The sequence below is a fragment of the Megalops cyprinoides genome, chromosome 4 (genome assembly GCF_013368585.1).
Source record: "Megalops cyprinoides isolate fMegCyp1 chromosome 4, fMegCyp1.pri, whole genome shotgun sequence".
Classification (NCBI taxonomy): Eukaryota; Metazoa; Chordata; class Actinopteri; order Elopiformes; family Megalopidae; genus Megalops; species Megalops cyprinoides.
The window spans coordinates 36,733,957-36,749,516 of record NC_050586.1 but is presented as its reverse complement, the minus strand read 5'-3'; the positions used below and the strand labels follow the sequence as shown (position 1 = coordinate 36,749,516).

Below are 15,560 nucleotides of genomic sequence, written 5' to 3'. Positions count from 1 at the left end.
ATATATTCTGGTATTACTCACATTATTCATAAGTGAGTAAGTATGGTAAAATAAAAAAAATATCAACAAAAAAACTTCTCTTCTGCGCAGGTTGGTTGATCAAGCCTAATGGTTAATTTGAAGACCACTGACACAATTACCATCAGCTAATTTAATTAATCACTGCTGTTGCTTTAGAACAGTGATGCTGAATGACACTGGTCAGCAAATAATTAAACACACATGAAAGCAAATGACACTCCAGACCTCAGAATTTATTCACTTACACTATGTACACATTTCATCTTAAAAAAAATAAATCTAAATGGAATGAATCCTGATCACATACTACACTCTCATAAATAGTCTTTCTCAAGGGGGCTCAGACAGAGCATCGCGACCTGTTACAATGTGTAACCAAGTTTCTCTAGCGCCCCCCGCTGGGTCCACAGAAAAGGCGTTTCATCAGCAGGGTCAGCAATGCTGGGACTTCCATATGCAGAAACCCCACACCATGTCACCGGTTTCAGAAAATCAACTTCTTCTTCAGGGAACCTGAAAATAAAAGAAACATTAAGGGATGATCTCAAGTTGTAACTTCAACCTTACAGCACCACATGGAATCTAAATTCATGAACCTCTCTCCTTGAGTCTAATTTTCTAAGTGCTACCCAACACTGTTCTATTTTGTGCAAATGAACATTCAACATTTAACATTTTGCAGAGGTGGTCTGTGTAATAACACACAGTGCAGCAATTTAATCTGAGTTAAAATACTGCTACAGTTAACGTAAATAGCACAGGGCTACACACCCAGCACAAATAAAAAGTCTGACCCACCCAATAATAGTGGGTTTCTTTTGCAGTACAGCCTCTCTCAAGTAAAACAAGCCACCACCAGAACCACCTTCTTAATTAGCTGGTAGGTTCGCACTGGATCCACATTCAAGGGAAATATCTGAATGAAGCTCATTTTCCAGTGAATTTCTAACTTGGAATTTAAAAGGAGTGAAATATATTACTTCTAGCATGATTCTTTCACATTAAACAGTAAAATTGACCAGACATTACATTTTATGACATATCATAAAACTAATACAGCATGGGATCTTTTTTTAGTGAACTTAATAATCCTATGTACGGGTCTGACAGGGTAACAGTCTTGGATGGTATTAATAACTTGACTGTAATTCCAGCTGTGAAAATGGATCCCTATGTTGATGCAAAATAAGATGACCTCAAGGGCTCTACGAGGAAACCAAATTCTTGCCTCGAAGCAGAAAAATTGGCATTCATTTCGTTATGAAGACACACCAGCTGTTGTAAGGGTTTCACCAATCCAGTCTAATTAAAGGTTTGTAGCCTACTCCAGTATGTCCCTATACTTCCAGTGTGTGTCTATACAGTCCCTTCACTTGAGCTCCTATGTTCCGAAATCTAGATTTTTCCACCTCATTTTCGACCATCTTAGTTTCAGCGTTATAATTCACTTCAAAAGTATACCCCACAGTTGAGTCTTAGCCAGCAAGCTTAATGAATGCTCTGGGCATGCTAAGTAAATATTCTAAAGAGAATTTTACACAGCATGCTACAGTAAACAAATACCCTTAAAAAACTTTGCTAGCAGGGTAAATTAATGTTGCTAACTTCATTCTCAAAAATGCTGTTGAAGTTTTGAGACACTGACCAAAGATCCTCTATGGATTACTCCTTTCCCAACCAAGGAGACATTACTTTATATGCATCAATTTGCCTTAAACAGAAAAGTAGCAAGAGAAAGGACAATGGAAAATGATCAAGAATACAGAAATATACATATATATCTAACTATTTTAAGTGGGACAACAAATACAAACGTTAAACTCTTTGAAATGAGATGTGTAACAAGGGATTAAGGCAATATCCGAAGTTTGATCAGAGAAAATGTATTTGGTTCCCCCCCCGAAGAGTTGTACAGTAATCCAGACATTTAAACTCAATTGTTTTTTCATCAATGTCCCATAGCACAACAAAGGTTATGTAACTTTACTTTGATGTATATTTTTTCCATCTTTCATGATAAAGCAACATGAATTTTTCTATTTTTTGGCAAAAATATGAAAGAGGTGTTTTGAGTTTTGAGATGTTATTTGAAGAAAAAAAAAAAAAAAACAGACTAAGGTTTGTGGTTACATAATGACCTTATTCAATGTTCTCCTCAAACTCATCTCTGGATTCAGTTCAAATACATTTATTGGCATGTTTTTGGAGCTATAGCTTAGTGTTGACAAAAACAGACATGAATACCCAGCCAAGCAACGCAGTGTTTAAAAGGCAATAACAACATAACCTCAATTATCTGATGTACTGAGTCATTACAAGCCCTACTTCACTGACTCACTACAAGAGCTCTGAAATCATCTACAACAGAACTCCGATGATTCACTTCCAGGAGGGGACAGGGGTTTTACCTTGTTCTAAACAGTCACGTTTCCTTTTGATTCCGATGGTGAGGTTCTCCTTCTCTTTCAGGGCCTCGACGGAGGAGTTAGGCCGAGGGAGCTGTGGACCAGGGGTGGGGCCTGGTCTGTTACTGAAATACCTCTTCTTCAAAGCCTGCGAAAAGAATGTGAAAAGACACAGTAGTTAACCTCCATCCAGATGCCTTCCTCTGCTTCAAGAACAACAACTCTAGTTTAGTACAATTCTTGAAATTACCTGTTTGACACAACATCGCAATGGGTGATTTGAAGTGGAGTGGTGAGATGAAATAGAAAGAGCTAGTTACAAGACCATGACAATTTAGGAAAAGGGTACTATAGCAACAAGCCCCTTTCACACCAAAATGCTGGCCCTGCCCACTAGTGCCTGTTAACAACACAGCTAACAATGCAGGCTTTGAAACTGTACTAGGCAAGAGCTGTAATATTATATGTATATCATGCTTCATTTTCTGGATTGGCACTATCACGCCGCTGGAAGTTGCCACTAGGTTGATGGATAGTCCATAACCGAATACTGACAAGCAGATTTTGATATTCTTTTGCAGCCTAGAGCTTCTTTTTTTTGATCCTCTTAATCTCAACCGAAAATGCAACTGTGTATGCTTTTAAAGCAGTTATATACTACATCTACCTTTTAAAGAACTTGAAAACAAGAAACCATGTAAGAAATAGATGAAGAAGCAGTTCTCAATACTTCTTTTGCAAAGCCATAAGTATGTCTGCATACACTAAGGTATAATTAAACACTGAGGAGAAACTGGGGTCTAGATTAAAGTGTTTTCAAATCTGATTGAATTGTGGGTGCGAGTTTATATTGGGAAGCAAAGACGTGGTTAAACTGTAGTTTCAAACACTGCAGTTTTACATCTGTCTGTGCAGAACGTCCCCACATTCCCCTCCACAGTGAACAAGAACACATTCAGGCCATTTTTACCCAAAGTCAATAAGCAGGTCAATAAACAAACTCGGTGGGTGTCTGTGGAACAGGCACACTTGAATGCCTTGGCTGATTCCTTGGTGGAATTCCCCTTGTACATTGGTGACCTCAATGTTTGGAAGGGAACATCTTAAATAGGATCCCATTCCATAAATTTCATGAATTCTGTAAATATATATAAGTGTAAATATTGAGTTTTCCAGCGTCATGTCTGTTCAAAAGTCTAAGGACAGACAGAAAAAGTCGTTGTTGCAGAGAATAGAGTAAAATATTAGAGGCTTTCGGAAATCAATGTAATCTGTATGCTGTGAGGAATGACACAATATGCCACCCAAAAACTGAAAAATAACATCATTTAGTTCCAAGAAACAATGGAAAATAAAATATACCATCAATAAAAAGGTGTGTAATGTGTACCATTATTAACTTGTAAGTATGCCTAGTTAAGAACTTAATTATTACTTAATTATTCAGATATACTGTAATCCAGACTGGCATGAACCCAGGAATATTTAAGAAAATTAAGATGATATTCTGGAGGAAATCTTGAGGAAAAAATAGGACTAGAAACAACAGGGACATCAACCAAACAGAATAAACTGAAACAAGCAAACAAAGAAAATCCTTTGTTTCTAACCATCAAATTGCTTTTAAAATATACTCTTCATGTAACAAAAAAGAAACTGAACACCCATACCAGAGCTGTCCAGCACAGCCAGGCTTTTTTTTTTGTTTTACCAGTCATTGTAAACACGATGATGAGAGCTATTTTAGGATATCCAATGTGAAACATGAGCCCAGCGCTCAGACACATCAGCTAGGCCAGATAATGCCTCCGGAAAATGTTCACTTACATATTTTGATAATTAACTTATGAAATATTCACAATCATAACACTGTGTAGGATACAATGATGAATATAAAATAAATACGTACTTGTAAACTCATACAGGGATATTTTCAAATCCTTCAATGCAATCTATCACAGCTGAGCGTTGCCCATCTGAATCTATTTGCTCCTTAAACTGAGAAGCATTGGCATGACCCAAAAAGTAGCTGCCATGTTCATGTTTGCCAGTCAACTGCAAACTGAGTTTAAGTAAATGGAATACCAATAACTATATTTTCTATATATACTACTACTATTATGCTCTTATTTACTATATTGCATTTCAGTGCAAACACTGAGAAACAAAGCTGTTTTTAAAAGACATGATACACCTTTCCCCTCATCAGCTGTCCCTTCAAAAGCTGTCAGACTGTCTCCAACATTAAGCCTTAGATAAAGAGCTTAAATGAGAGCTTAAATGAGAGGAAAAATGCATGCGTCTCTTGGAATTAGGCTGAGACAAAATTTATACAAGCCAAACTAAACAGACAAAAAAGGGTATTTGAGGAGAAGGACTCTGTTCAGGAGGGAAAGGTTACAGATGTGTGCTGTAAACAGCTGTCAGGTGTAGCCTGGGAACTGTTCAGTGTAATTTTTGAAGAGCACGGCATTCTGTTTCACTTCTCCAGAGACCTGTTATCAGTCCTGCGCCTATAAAGAAGTCGCCTCGTTTTGACCTGTTGCACTGACATCTGATGCGATGAAAGGCTTGGGGTGGCTGGTACTTTCACACGTAAAAAGATGATCACAGTTCAGCTGACCTGCTCCAATCTGTCCTGTTAAACTGCAGTTTCACTTTACAACATTATGTCTGCACTCACTTCCAGAAGCCAAGGCTATATGCTAGGGTGGCATGTGCGGACTTTTCTGTCCATTTTTTTTAATGACAGCCTATTTATTGAGCTGGAGAGCTTTATCAATGAGTGTCGATTCACATTTGAATTTACGGGCCATGTCAATCTGAACATATTTCAATGACTCTTAAAGGTAGCTCTGCTGAAATGAACCCCTCTTGTTGCCTGCCAGTTAGCATTTCTCTTAAATCATTTATACTCCACACAGGTCACTCACTGCAGGTGCATCTGTCTGGAAACACTCTTTGACGGTGCATATGACATGTAATGTAAATATGACATGTCCATGTGGACACACACAACTCAAAGGTGATTCTGCAGGCCACAGTACTGGCTACATTTATGCAGTGGGGAACACCAGAAACTGTGAAGGAATAATTGCTGACTAATAGATAGAGTGAGTTGAGGGATATATATATGGGAGCGGGAGATGGCGATCGGAGATGGGCCGTTACCTGCGTGGCGGTGATGCGTGCGCAGGGGTTGAAGGTAAACAGGCCCTGCAGTAACTCCAGCAGGTCGTCCCCCGCGGCACTGAATATGTGCTCCAGCGGGGTTCCGGTGAACGGTTTGAAGGACACAAAGTCTGGGAGGCTGGTCATGCCCTATGAACACACATGAAGCGGAGCAAGGGTTACCCTGCACTTAATTCAACCCCACTGAGGACAATTAACCAGGACTCGGGTGACCTGGGTTTGGCTGACCTTGACTAAATTAGTCTAAATTAGGTGTGGACACAAACCTAGGGTAAGCTCTTCTACCTAGATCATTTAATTCAATTAAAAGAGCTGAACCCATTTCACAAGCTCACTGTAACTTTGTTCAGATCGTGACCTAACGCCACAAACTCATGAAAAACAACCGAGCGAAGCTGACAACATGTGGTTGTGTGAAGTTAACAGCATACAGATACCCATGACTGGTGTCAGTGCTTTTTAATTCGGGAAGAGTCTCTTACAGGCCATGTGTCTTCTGTTGGTGTGCCCAAGGCTTCAAATATCTTTGTCAGCTGGTCCAGGTCTGAGTCTCCTGGTAAAAATGGTACCTAGAACCAGAAGAATACAGTCATAATCAGTACAGCATACATGACACACAGAAGTCTTCATTTGACTATTGTCAGATTACAGACATGAACCTTGGACATATATTTATTTATGCGGTTGTTCACTAATAATAACATGCTGACACATATTGACCATTAGGCTTGTGAAAAGCCTCCAAATGTGTTTTTATTCAAATCTCAGGCTCGTTGGAGTAACATCAAACAGGATATTCATAATTGAACCTTGCAGGCTGAAAAAGGCATGGTTAAAGCTGTGGGAGTAATGTGGAAAAGTCGTGGGAAAGCGAGGGTATGGCCTTACTCTCAGGAGAAGCTCCGCGAGGATGCAGCCCACAGCCCACATGTCCACGCCCACCCCGTACATCCGGGCACCAAAAAGCAGCTCGGGAGCACGGTACCATCTTAGGAGAGGAGAGAGAGCACTTAGGGACAGATTCAACAGTGCCATCTTTGCATTGCTGTAAGCTCATCGTGAATTCATTTATACTGTTCACTGTAATTTTTTTTTTCTATTTTTTACATTCAATTCATGTTTTTACAAGTGCTGTTCTTAGTATTCTGGCAATTAGCAAATAGATTCTTTCCAGTTTGCCTAATATGAGTTGACAGGTTCCTGAATACGTGTTACACGGATTGTCTCCAAGGCAATACAAGGCACGAGCTGTCCATGGAAAAGTAACACATAACCAACTAAGGACAAAAAGTTGAAAACCTGATTTTCCAACTGATATGACACTGCCAGCTGCTGCGAATGAGCCTTTCACGTCAAAACAGTCAAAATAATTATAATCACGGCTAAATATAGGCTGCGAACCTTGTTACCACTTGATGCGTGTAGACTCTGTTTGGGCTCCCGAATGCTTTCGCTAACCCAAAATCAGCCAGCTTGAGCACCCCGTTCTCATCCAGCAGCAGGTTGTTGGGCTTCAAGTCCTGGTTGAAAACATTGCGTGATTAACGGAACGTCTTCCGCTCCTGCTCCGAGGAAAATCAAAAGCGTGTTGTGACACCGCGCAGGCACATTTGTGCTAAATGAAAACCCCATGCCCAAAAGGCCTTTGATCCAGATGATAGCTAATCAGCTGCAGCTTTCATGCCTGCTGCTATTCAAACACCGGCAGTTGCTTAATGACTGCACTGACACTGGGAGCCTTTTGTGTATGCGGGGGAACTGTAAGAGCTATGAGCGCACCTGAAACTTCCACATGACTGCCCTGGCATGTGAAAGGAGATGCCAGTTCTACACCTTTTAAACCACACGCTGAACTGTTGCAAATTTGTCACTTTGTCTGCATTCAATTTGAAATGTACCATTAAAGCGGAGGGCCTTCTGTGGGACTTCTTCATGAAGCAAAGAAGGCGTCAAATGCTGCCTTTGGTAAAGGCACCCTGGCGTGTTCTGTGCAGATGCTGAATAACTTGTTAAGAAGTCAAGCGGTGGGGAGTTCTTATGAGTTGTTTTTTCCTGGGACTCTAATCAGCTCCAGAGGGCCACTGCTTCAATGCCTTCGCTGTGCGGTTTCTGGGACCGTGAAAAACACAGCGAGGGACTGGGTTCACTGTTGACTCTGTTTTCCTCAGAGAGGAAGAACAATTGTGGCTGAGTGTGAACCATGATGGCTGTTATCTAACAAGAGGGCAGCCGTGGAAGAATGCAGCGCTGTAACAGAGGTGTGCGCAAATGGAAACAATTCCCTTGAGCCAAAACAGACCTAAAGCACTCCCTGAAACAATGGTCAAGTCTATTTTGAATAAAGACGAATACACACACCCAGACAAAGCCCTCTAAGGCAAAAATGATACATGGAAATAATCCTGCCTGTTTGCGTCCTAAATAGCAGTGGATTTGACTGAGCACAACAGCACAGACGCTAGCCATCACAAGAACTGATGCAGATGCTTGAGAGGCGCCATGTTTTGCAGTGCCGACTCACCCTGTGTAAAATCCAATGATGGTGCATGTACTCCAGGCCTTGCAGAGTCATCAGGATGTAGGCCTTGATGTTGGCTGGAGTCAGGACCAGGCTGGTGTCCTTTATTATCACCTGGAAAAGAGGCTTAGGTTAGTGCATACAACCTTTCTTACACACATCTTACTGCCATTCATACAGGATATTCATTGAACCAAATCAAGTTATGTACCTTACTACAGAGTACAGTGACAGTGCTCTACCTTGGATTGAAAACCTTTGTACTCCTGGTCTCAAACCCAGTTCAAACCTATGTGTCATATTCCTGTTTTTAACTCTAGGCCTGATTTAATCCCTTAGCTGTAAGTGCTTAGTTTTTCGCATGATAGGCAGAATTCATTCTTGGCATAAGCTTGTTCAGTTACAGCCAGTGACTGTTCACCCCTCAGGAATAATGACACTGGAGATTGCCCCCATTTTATGCTCCTCATAGTCTAATCCAGCACTGAGGCATTGAAGAATTTGCTCTAGTCCCTTTAGAGGAAGTACAGTGACAGTAATTACAAATCCAGACTTGACTTTTTGAGCATACTTATGACAAGAAATTTGAAAATAAAAAATTAAACATATCTTTCTATGATAACTTACATTCATTATTCAAAGGCATATGCACCTGAAGCTTTGTGTTTCTGTCATATGAGCATGTATTTTGCTCCACATTCCTTAGATATGTGCATTTTCTTTGCAATCACACAGCGGCAATGTAGTCATTACCAAACAATGTCTGCAGAGGACGTTCCCTCCAACTCTTGATTATAGCGTGTACTGATTTTTATCACACCCCATTTAAAAGGAACTCTGAAGGACCTATGAACTCCATTCCACCCATTATAACAGGAGGTATGGCCAGAGTGCATTCTAAGAGAAGCATACACTATTAGCACTACCAGATATTCATTTCAGTTCAGATAAGGAAACACAGATACTGAATGTATGTTGATTCTACAGGTTAGCCACTTAATTTCTTATTGAAATGAAATGCAAATTACCAAGGAGCAGAACATTTACTTTCATGGCCATATCACACAGATAAGTAAAACTATTGTGGAATTATGCACACTGAAATATTGACCATAGTTCAAGTATTAGCCCGTACAGTGCAGAAAAAAAGATTCCGGAACATGTGCATTTATCATTTTAGCAAACTAACTCCCTTTGAAACCGCCGTTACAAAAAAAGTAGTGCAGTTCAATAAGTTCTTGCAAGAATAACCTTCAAAGCTGAACACTACATTATTTATCTGACAGATTTCCTCTTCACTCACTTAACACTCTCAGCAGAGATATATTTCTGAGATTAACTGCACAATGTTTAATTGTCTGTGAGATAAAGGGAAAGGAGGTTCCCACATGGGTTGAGGAGCTGATAAAGGGATTAAAATGTGGAAATTGCATATTACACACGGGGACCGCCACTCATTCACAAATGTGTTGGAACATAAAATAACAGCATTACCCTGCGTTACCCAAAGTGCTCTCAAGAGAATGTTCGGTATGCTCCAATATGCACAATCCTACTTCCAGATGGAGTTTCCTCCACAGTGAAACCTGTTCCTTGTTTCTTATATACACAGCTATCAAAATGCAAGGCCAGGGAAAGGTTTTATTTTTAACCCTTTATGTATCACAAACATACACATACTAGCTGACTGACAGGTGTTAGTGGTAAAGCAAGAAGCCACAAACTTCCTATTCCCTTCATTATATAATAATGACAAATCAAAAACATTTTCAGTTGTTTACCTTACAATTTAATTTACAAACAGCATTTACATGTAATTTCAGCTTTCAATTACTTTCTGGGGGAAGCAACAGAGGAAATCTAGACAGGTAAAGCAAATTAAAAGTAAAGGGCCCTATACGGTGCCTTCAGGGACCCGCATTTCTTTTGTTTTGTGGTGTTGGCTTTTGGTGAAATTGTTGCTCTCACAGGCTAACTAATAAACTGTTACACAAAGAACTTCAGTCTGGACCGTGGTTGAAGGAGAGGTAGAAACAGGTTTATTGATGGTCTTCAATACAGCAAGGCTTCACACGCGATGGTCGGCTTCAGATGTCACACGCACTAAGTCTCACTTAGAGTCTTACGCCTTACACACTCATCAACCTCTCACGATCCAGTCTGTCTCTGCTGCAGATGGATGACTCTCACACTTGCACTCGCACACGGACACGCACGTACACGACTCGACTCTGCTCTGCGCTGCGCTGAAACTCTGCTGCACAAAGAACATCTTATACCATCCCTAAGCTGTCCAGAATGGTTAATTATAACTGGCCTTGCATCGCCTAGAGTCTGGCGCCTAATTGGAAAAACATTGCTTCAAAAGGTATCCTTGGATTGATAAAGGAGTACACACTGACCCAACTCCTCTTTGTCACAAACATTGACAAGGGAGGCAGAGTGGGAGAAAGTTCAGCCAGGTAGAGAACCCCTATATCACCTAAGAACAAAACCTTTACTATAAGAAGCTGCAAAGAACTGAGGTATCTTGGTTGTGATATATGCATCGATATATCTGATCATCCCAAATGGTTAAATATGAAGTGACTGACCTGGTACTGAACTACAGCTATATGAGTGCTCGAAATCATAGGCCTTTCCGTTGGGACGGCCTTGTGCCACGTACACACTTTCAGTATGCCTGTGTGCATGATTAGTTCAACATAGCAGCATCTCTTGGAACGTAGGCCACAGGTCACAACTCTGTGATCAGCCTAAAAACTACACAGACACAGTCACAATATACACTGTGCATACTAATTCTACCAAACTAATCAGTCTATTGATATAATGATCACTAAATAATCACCATTATTCTTCAGTGGGTACTGGCCATCATTCTACTCCACACACCTTTCCACCTGAAACCTATTTGTTTTCTTCAGTCGTATTTGCATCCAGCACACCAGGCCTGCTGTCAATGCCCAAAACTTGGCTGCATTAACCATTGTGCAAACTGGTCCCATTGGTCCATTTGCTTTGCCTGATCATCTTTCCATACACTGGCAGCTTTTAAATCAACTCTAAAATACAAAAAACAAAATATAAAATTTAAAATATAAAAAATACTGCCTGTCTACTTGCTGGATCAGCATATTGAGATTTTACTGACTTTTTACAGAACAAAATATTGGCTGCAGGACCACAGCCTCAGTTGTTTGTCCTTTTGTTGGCTGTTTATGATTCAATGCCTTTGAGTTTTACGAGTGGTTTTGCCATGACAAACATTTTACTTACAGTGGATGTTCACGTACAAATTCAAATGTCTTTATTGACCATTAAGTGAAATGAAATGGAAATCTGTCTTTAGCTCATATAATGTTAGATATATACTGTGATCCCAATGTGCATTTATGGAATAACTGATAATATTGCATTCTCTTGCCCTTTTTTGGTTCAGCACAAGACCATAGTCAAAGCAGACTGATTCCACAAAAGCAAGTGAAAAAGCTTTCCCACACTGACACTCACTCAAGCTAGAGCTGCCAATTTGCACTGGATGTGCGTCTAACCTCTTGGCTTCAAAAGGCTAATGAGCTAGAGATGCTACATAAGAGTTTTAAATTGAAGAGGTCCTATGATGTAACAAATTTATATTGTCATAGGGTTCAAATACATCATAGCACTTTCTAATTTTTTGCATCTTGCATGCATAGCTCCCTAGTGAAGAATCTTTCAAATGTGAACCACTGGATAATCGGATGAGCACGACCGTGAGAACCACTACAGCCTAATTAGTCTGAACTGAATTAACTTGTAACTGGACATGTTCTGGATGCAACTGCATCCTGCAAGCCCGATTATCCTAAGTTTAAAGTGTGAGAAGAATCTCACAGCCCTAATTGCTGCAGTATGTTGCATTAAAATGACATTTGCTGGCCTAACCAGATCCCTCAAGAAAGCGTGTTTGATGAGGAAAAGAGACAGCTGCCCACAGCAGCATCTGGAGGGAAAGCATGCGGCAAACAGCTGTCACAGACTGCGAGTGCATTTTTGGGCTCTGACTTTCAATCGCAGGAGAGAAGAAAAGGGCCGCGTGCGCCTTGGGAACGCTTTCCACTTTCCTTCACGGTCCAGCAAGGGATCGAGAAGCCGTTAGCAGTAATGCGGGGGGGAATGCTCCATCTCAGGGGAACTTATCCATGCCTCAGAGGCAAGAGTATAAATTACGCCTGCTAAAGAGTCCAATCTGGGGTGTCAGACACTCTCCCCTCACCAACAGCACAGCACAGATGCAGCGCGGTTTACGCGGGGTCCTACTGTACCTCCAGATCTGTCTCCATGTAGTCAAACACCAGACTGATGTTGGATTTGTGTCCAAAGGCATCTAGAAGCTTAAAGACAAACACAAAAACAGACAGAGAAAGCTTTTTTTTTTTTACTGCAGCAAAAATTGCATTTATGAAAAACAGTTCTTCCTGTTTGTTTGGCTGTAACTTCTGTAACTCCTGTTTGGCAATGCCTCCAAATGGCTGTGTCCCTCACTCACTGTTTATGTGGGTGGCTCCCCCACGGTCCCAGCTCAGCTTTTTTGTAACAGATAGCTGGCAAAACGATACCAGTCGCTAGCTCTGAGCAATGCCTGTTCTTCTTAAAAGGATAAGTATTTTCGTTAATGACAATCTTGGGACATTCTGTTACTCTGATTTAGTGATGCCTTTCAAACTCAGTGAGAGAATTTTGGACTGATCATCCTAGATCCAGGACAAAATAATGAATTCAACTGCATCAATTTCAGTTGAACACCAAACTAGAGTTAGAAAGGAACAATAGGTTTTTCTGGAGAGTAAAAAAGTCCTGAAAAATGAAGGCCACGGAAAGTGATCAGATGACTGTTTTCTACATTCTGCCTGATTTTAATCGCTCATAGAACAACCCCAGAAGTCTCTTTCAGTACCGTTATTTTCATCTGTGCCACTTTCTACCTCATTTAACCTGTGACCAATTTTGTAGGAAAAACAAAAATTGGTGCAACACTTACCCCAATTATGTTAGGGTGACTTAGCTCTTGAAGGAGCTTGATTTCTCGGAGGGCCGTCCTGTTGATGCCTGACAGAAACAGTCGAAAGTGTGTTAATCCACACCAAGGCAAACATGGAGGAAACCATGACACCATGACTTAAACCGCCTGAAGTTTTCAAATAGACAGCTTGACAAGCTGTTGGAAATGTGTGCTACAGAAGGCCCCTTTTCCAAATAGTCCGTTTTACCCTTTTTGCATTTTGTGCACTGTGTTCAAAACGCTGTCACACTTCAGGGTAAACAATATTCAGGTCCTTTCAGACTGGCGTTAGTGCTAGGAGTATGGCAACAGTCGCTTACCATCTTTAGCCTCTGTTCTGTGACCTACTTTGATCTGCAACGGGAATACACAAAACATCTGTGTCAGCAATCAACATGCACTCTTTATATTATGCATGCAAAAACCTAGAGATGAATATTTTATTTTCCCCACACTATTACAGACTTGAACTCCACAGGTGCCTTTAATCTCCATCTGAGTAAATAAGAGCATGATTCCATAGAAAGACACTGTGCATAGAGCGCTGAATTAAAAGCCGCAACCAGAAATGAACCTGTAAGAACTACATAATCCACTGCTGCCATGGGGATACACCATTTAATGTCCAGGCTGTAAGATGAAGAACTTGTGTAGTGTGCAGATTTAAGCATTGCAGATGTGAAAGGAATTTCATTTAGTGAGAAAGGCGAACAGCGAGTGATTTTCAAAGTTTTCTGTGAAGTAAACAGTGTGTGGTATGAAGTGTTTAACTCTTCCTCACAAATTATTTCTATTACTCACAACAATTATAAATGACCTAAAAATGGATCATTCCATACAATATGCATTCTGGTATAAACCAGACATATGAAATATGCTTTAAATGTAGCAAACTACTACTACAAACTACAATATTAATGCATAGTTAAATAATGGTTGAATTGCAAGTGCAAAAGTGTAGATTACAGAAATAATCATACGGAAAACACAAATTACCTTTTTGATAGCAACTATTGTATTTGTAGTCTTATCCCTGGCTTTGTAAACAGTGGCAAACTGTGAAGGAACAAGACGTGCAAATAAACAACAATTCACCAGAGAATGCAACTATCATACAGCTTAAAATTTATAATAAATCAATATGAAAACAGACAATAAATTCACAGTGGCAACTGCAGAAGCACAGATTTGCTAGCTAACGCTTAGTTGCTTAGCTACAAACTACAGAAGAGGCTAGCTGGTTGACTAGGAAACTAGCCACCTAGCCTGCTCCCTAAATTAGCAAGCTATACTAGCAATAATAAATAATAACACAAATATATAATTTTGCCAGTGGCAGAACACTGAGAAAGCTAGCTAGCAGCACAGATGACCCAAAATACACCTGTAGATAGCTAATAAAAAAACATATCAGCTCAAAATGTTAAGGCTGACATTAGCTAGGGGGCCCTGTAATACAATGACACAAGTGCGTGTACCACAGCTTCTTCTTTGGCAGTATAGCAAAATGTTTCGCTGTTGTTAGCCAATTTAGCTAATACAGGTAGCCAACACACTACAATGTTTTGTTCAGTTAGCTAGCTACCTGGTGCTGCTAACTAGATAATGTTAGCTAAATTGTTTACTTTGGCGTCAGGTGAGACGGAACAATGAATCGTGCCATAGACAGCATCCTAACTGATATGACTTCATTGTGAAATGTTTGCAAGTACCTGACCCTCTCCAAGAAAATCGAGTTTCTCATATCGTTTTGTTCTTGATTTTACATCCACCGCCATCATAGCAACTTCAAACTGTCAGCATGGACCGATTTCCGATGTCGCTGTATTAAAGATCCCAAAGCACTTCCAGGTTAAAGACCGCCTGAGTGAGAGGGAAAAGTATTATTGTCCAATATTGCCACCTTGCGACAGGTTATAGTCCCTCAATGTTTTGCGCCATCATGCGTTAAATAGGACAGCAGTTCATGAGATTAATTTCATTAGACTTTTATTAAAGAATTTTATTATTAAATGTGTTATTAAAAATTAAAGAATTTTATTAACAATATGGAAATAGAAACAGAATAAAAGGTTATAATAAAAACAGCACACACACGCGCATATATATATATGTATATATATATATATATATATATATATATGTATGTATGTATATAGAGTGTATATCGAGTGTATGTATCGTATCGATTTTTAAATAGTTGTATGTGAGCTGCATGTGCTTTCACACACGCACACACACACACACACACACACACACACACACACACACACACACACACACACACACGCACACACATAGGTTATTTCAGAATTTGCTTCACAGTTCATGGCCGCTTTACATGTGACAACAGACAATAATTATATGATTGTCTCAGAGC

The 15,560-nt window shown here is 40.1% G+C and overlaps 1 protein-coding gene across 1 annotated transcript; it reads right to left on the bottom strand.

Moving 5' to 3' along the window:
- Nucleotides 1-340: 340 nt before the first annotated feature.
- On the bottom strand, nt 341-14,990 carry cdk7 (cyclin-dependent kinase 7). Its single transcript, XM_036527520.1, has 12 exons — nt 14,893-14,990; nt 14,177-14,236; nt 13,501-13,534; nt 13,160-13,227; nt 12,444-12,512; nt 8,140-8,250; nt 7,020-7,138; nt 6,507-6,606; nt 6,101-6,187; nt 5,598-5,747; nt 2,430-2,574; nt 341-534 (listed from the first exon to the last, which is right to left on the bottom strand). Exons 1-12 carry the CDS (start codon nt 14,959-14,961, stop codon nt 506-508), a joined length of 1,041 nt encoding a protein of 346 aa, XP_036383413.1. The 5' UTR covers nt 14,962-14,990; the 3' UTR covers nt 341-505.
- Nucleotides 14,991-15,560: the final 570 nt, after the last annotated feature.

Bases quoted from the DNA above. Each gene is read 5' to 3' on its own strand.
- cdk7 (XM_036527520.1), bottom strand. From the start codon at position 14,961: ATGATGGCGGTGGATGTAAAATCAAGAACAAAACGATATGAGAAACTC. The intron at 14,237-14,892 runs GTACTTGCAAAC...GTTCCTTCACAG, and splicing joins ATTTTCTTGGAGAGGGTCAG to TTTGCCACTGTTTACAAAGC. The intron at 8,251-12,443 runs GTACAGTAGGAC...CCTCTTTTCCAG, and splicing joins ACATGGAGACAGATCTGGAG to GTGATAATAAAGGACACCAG.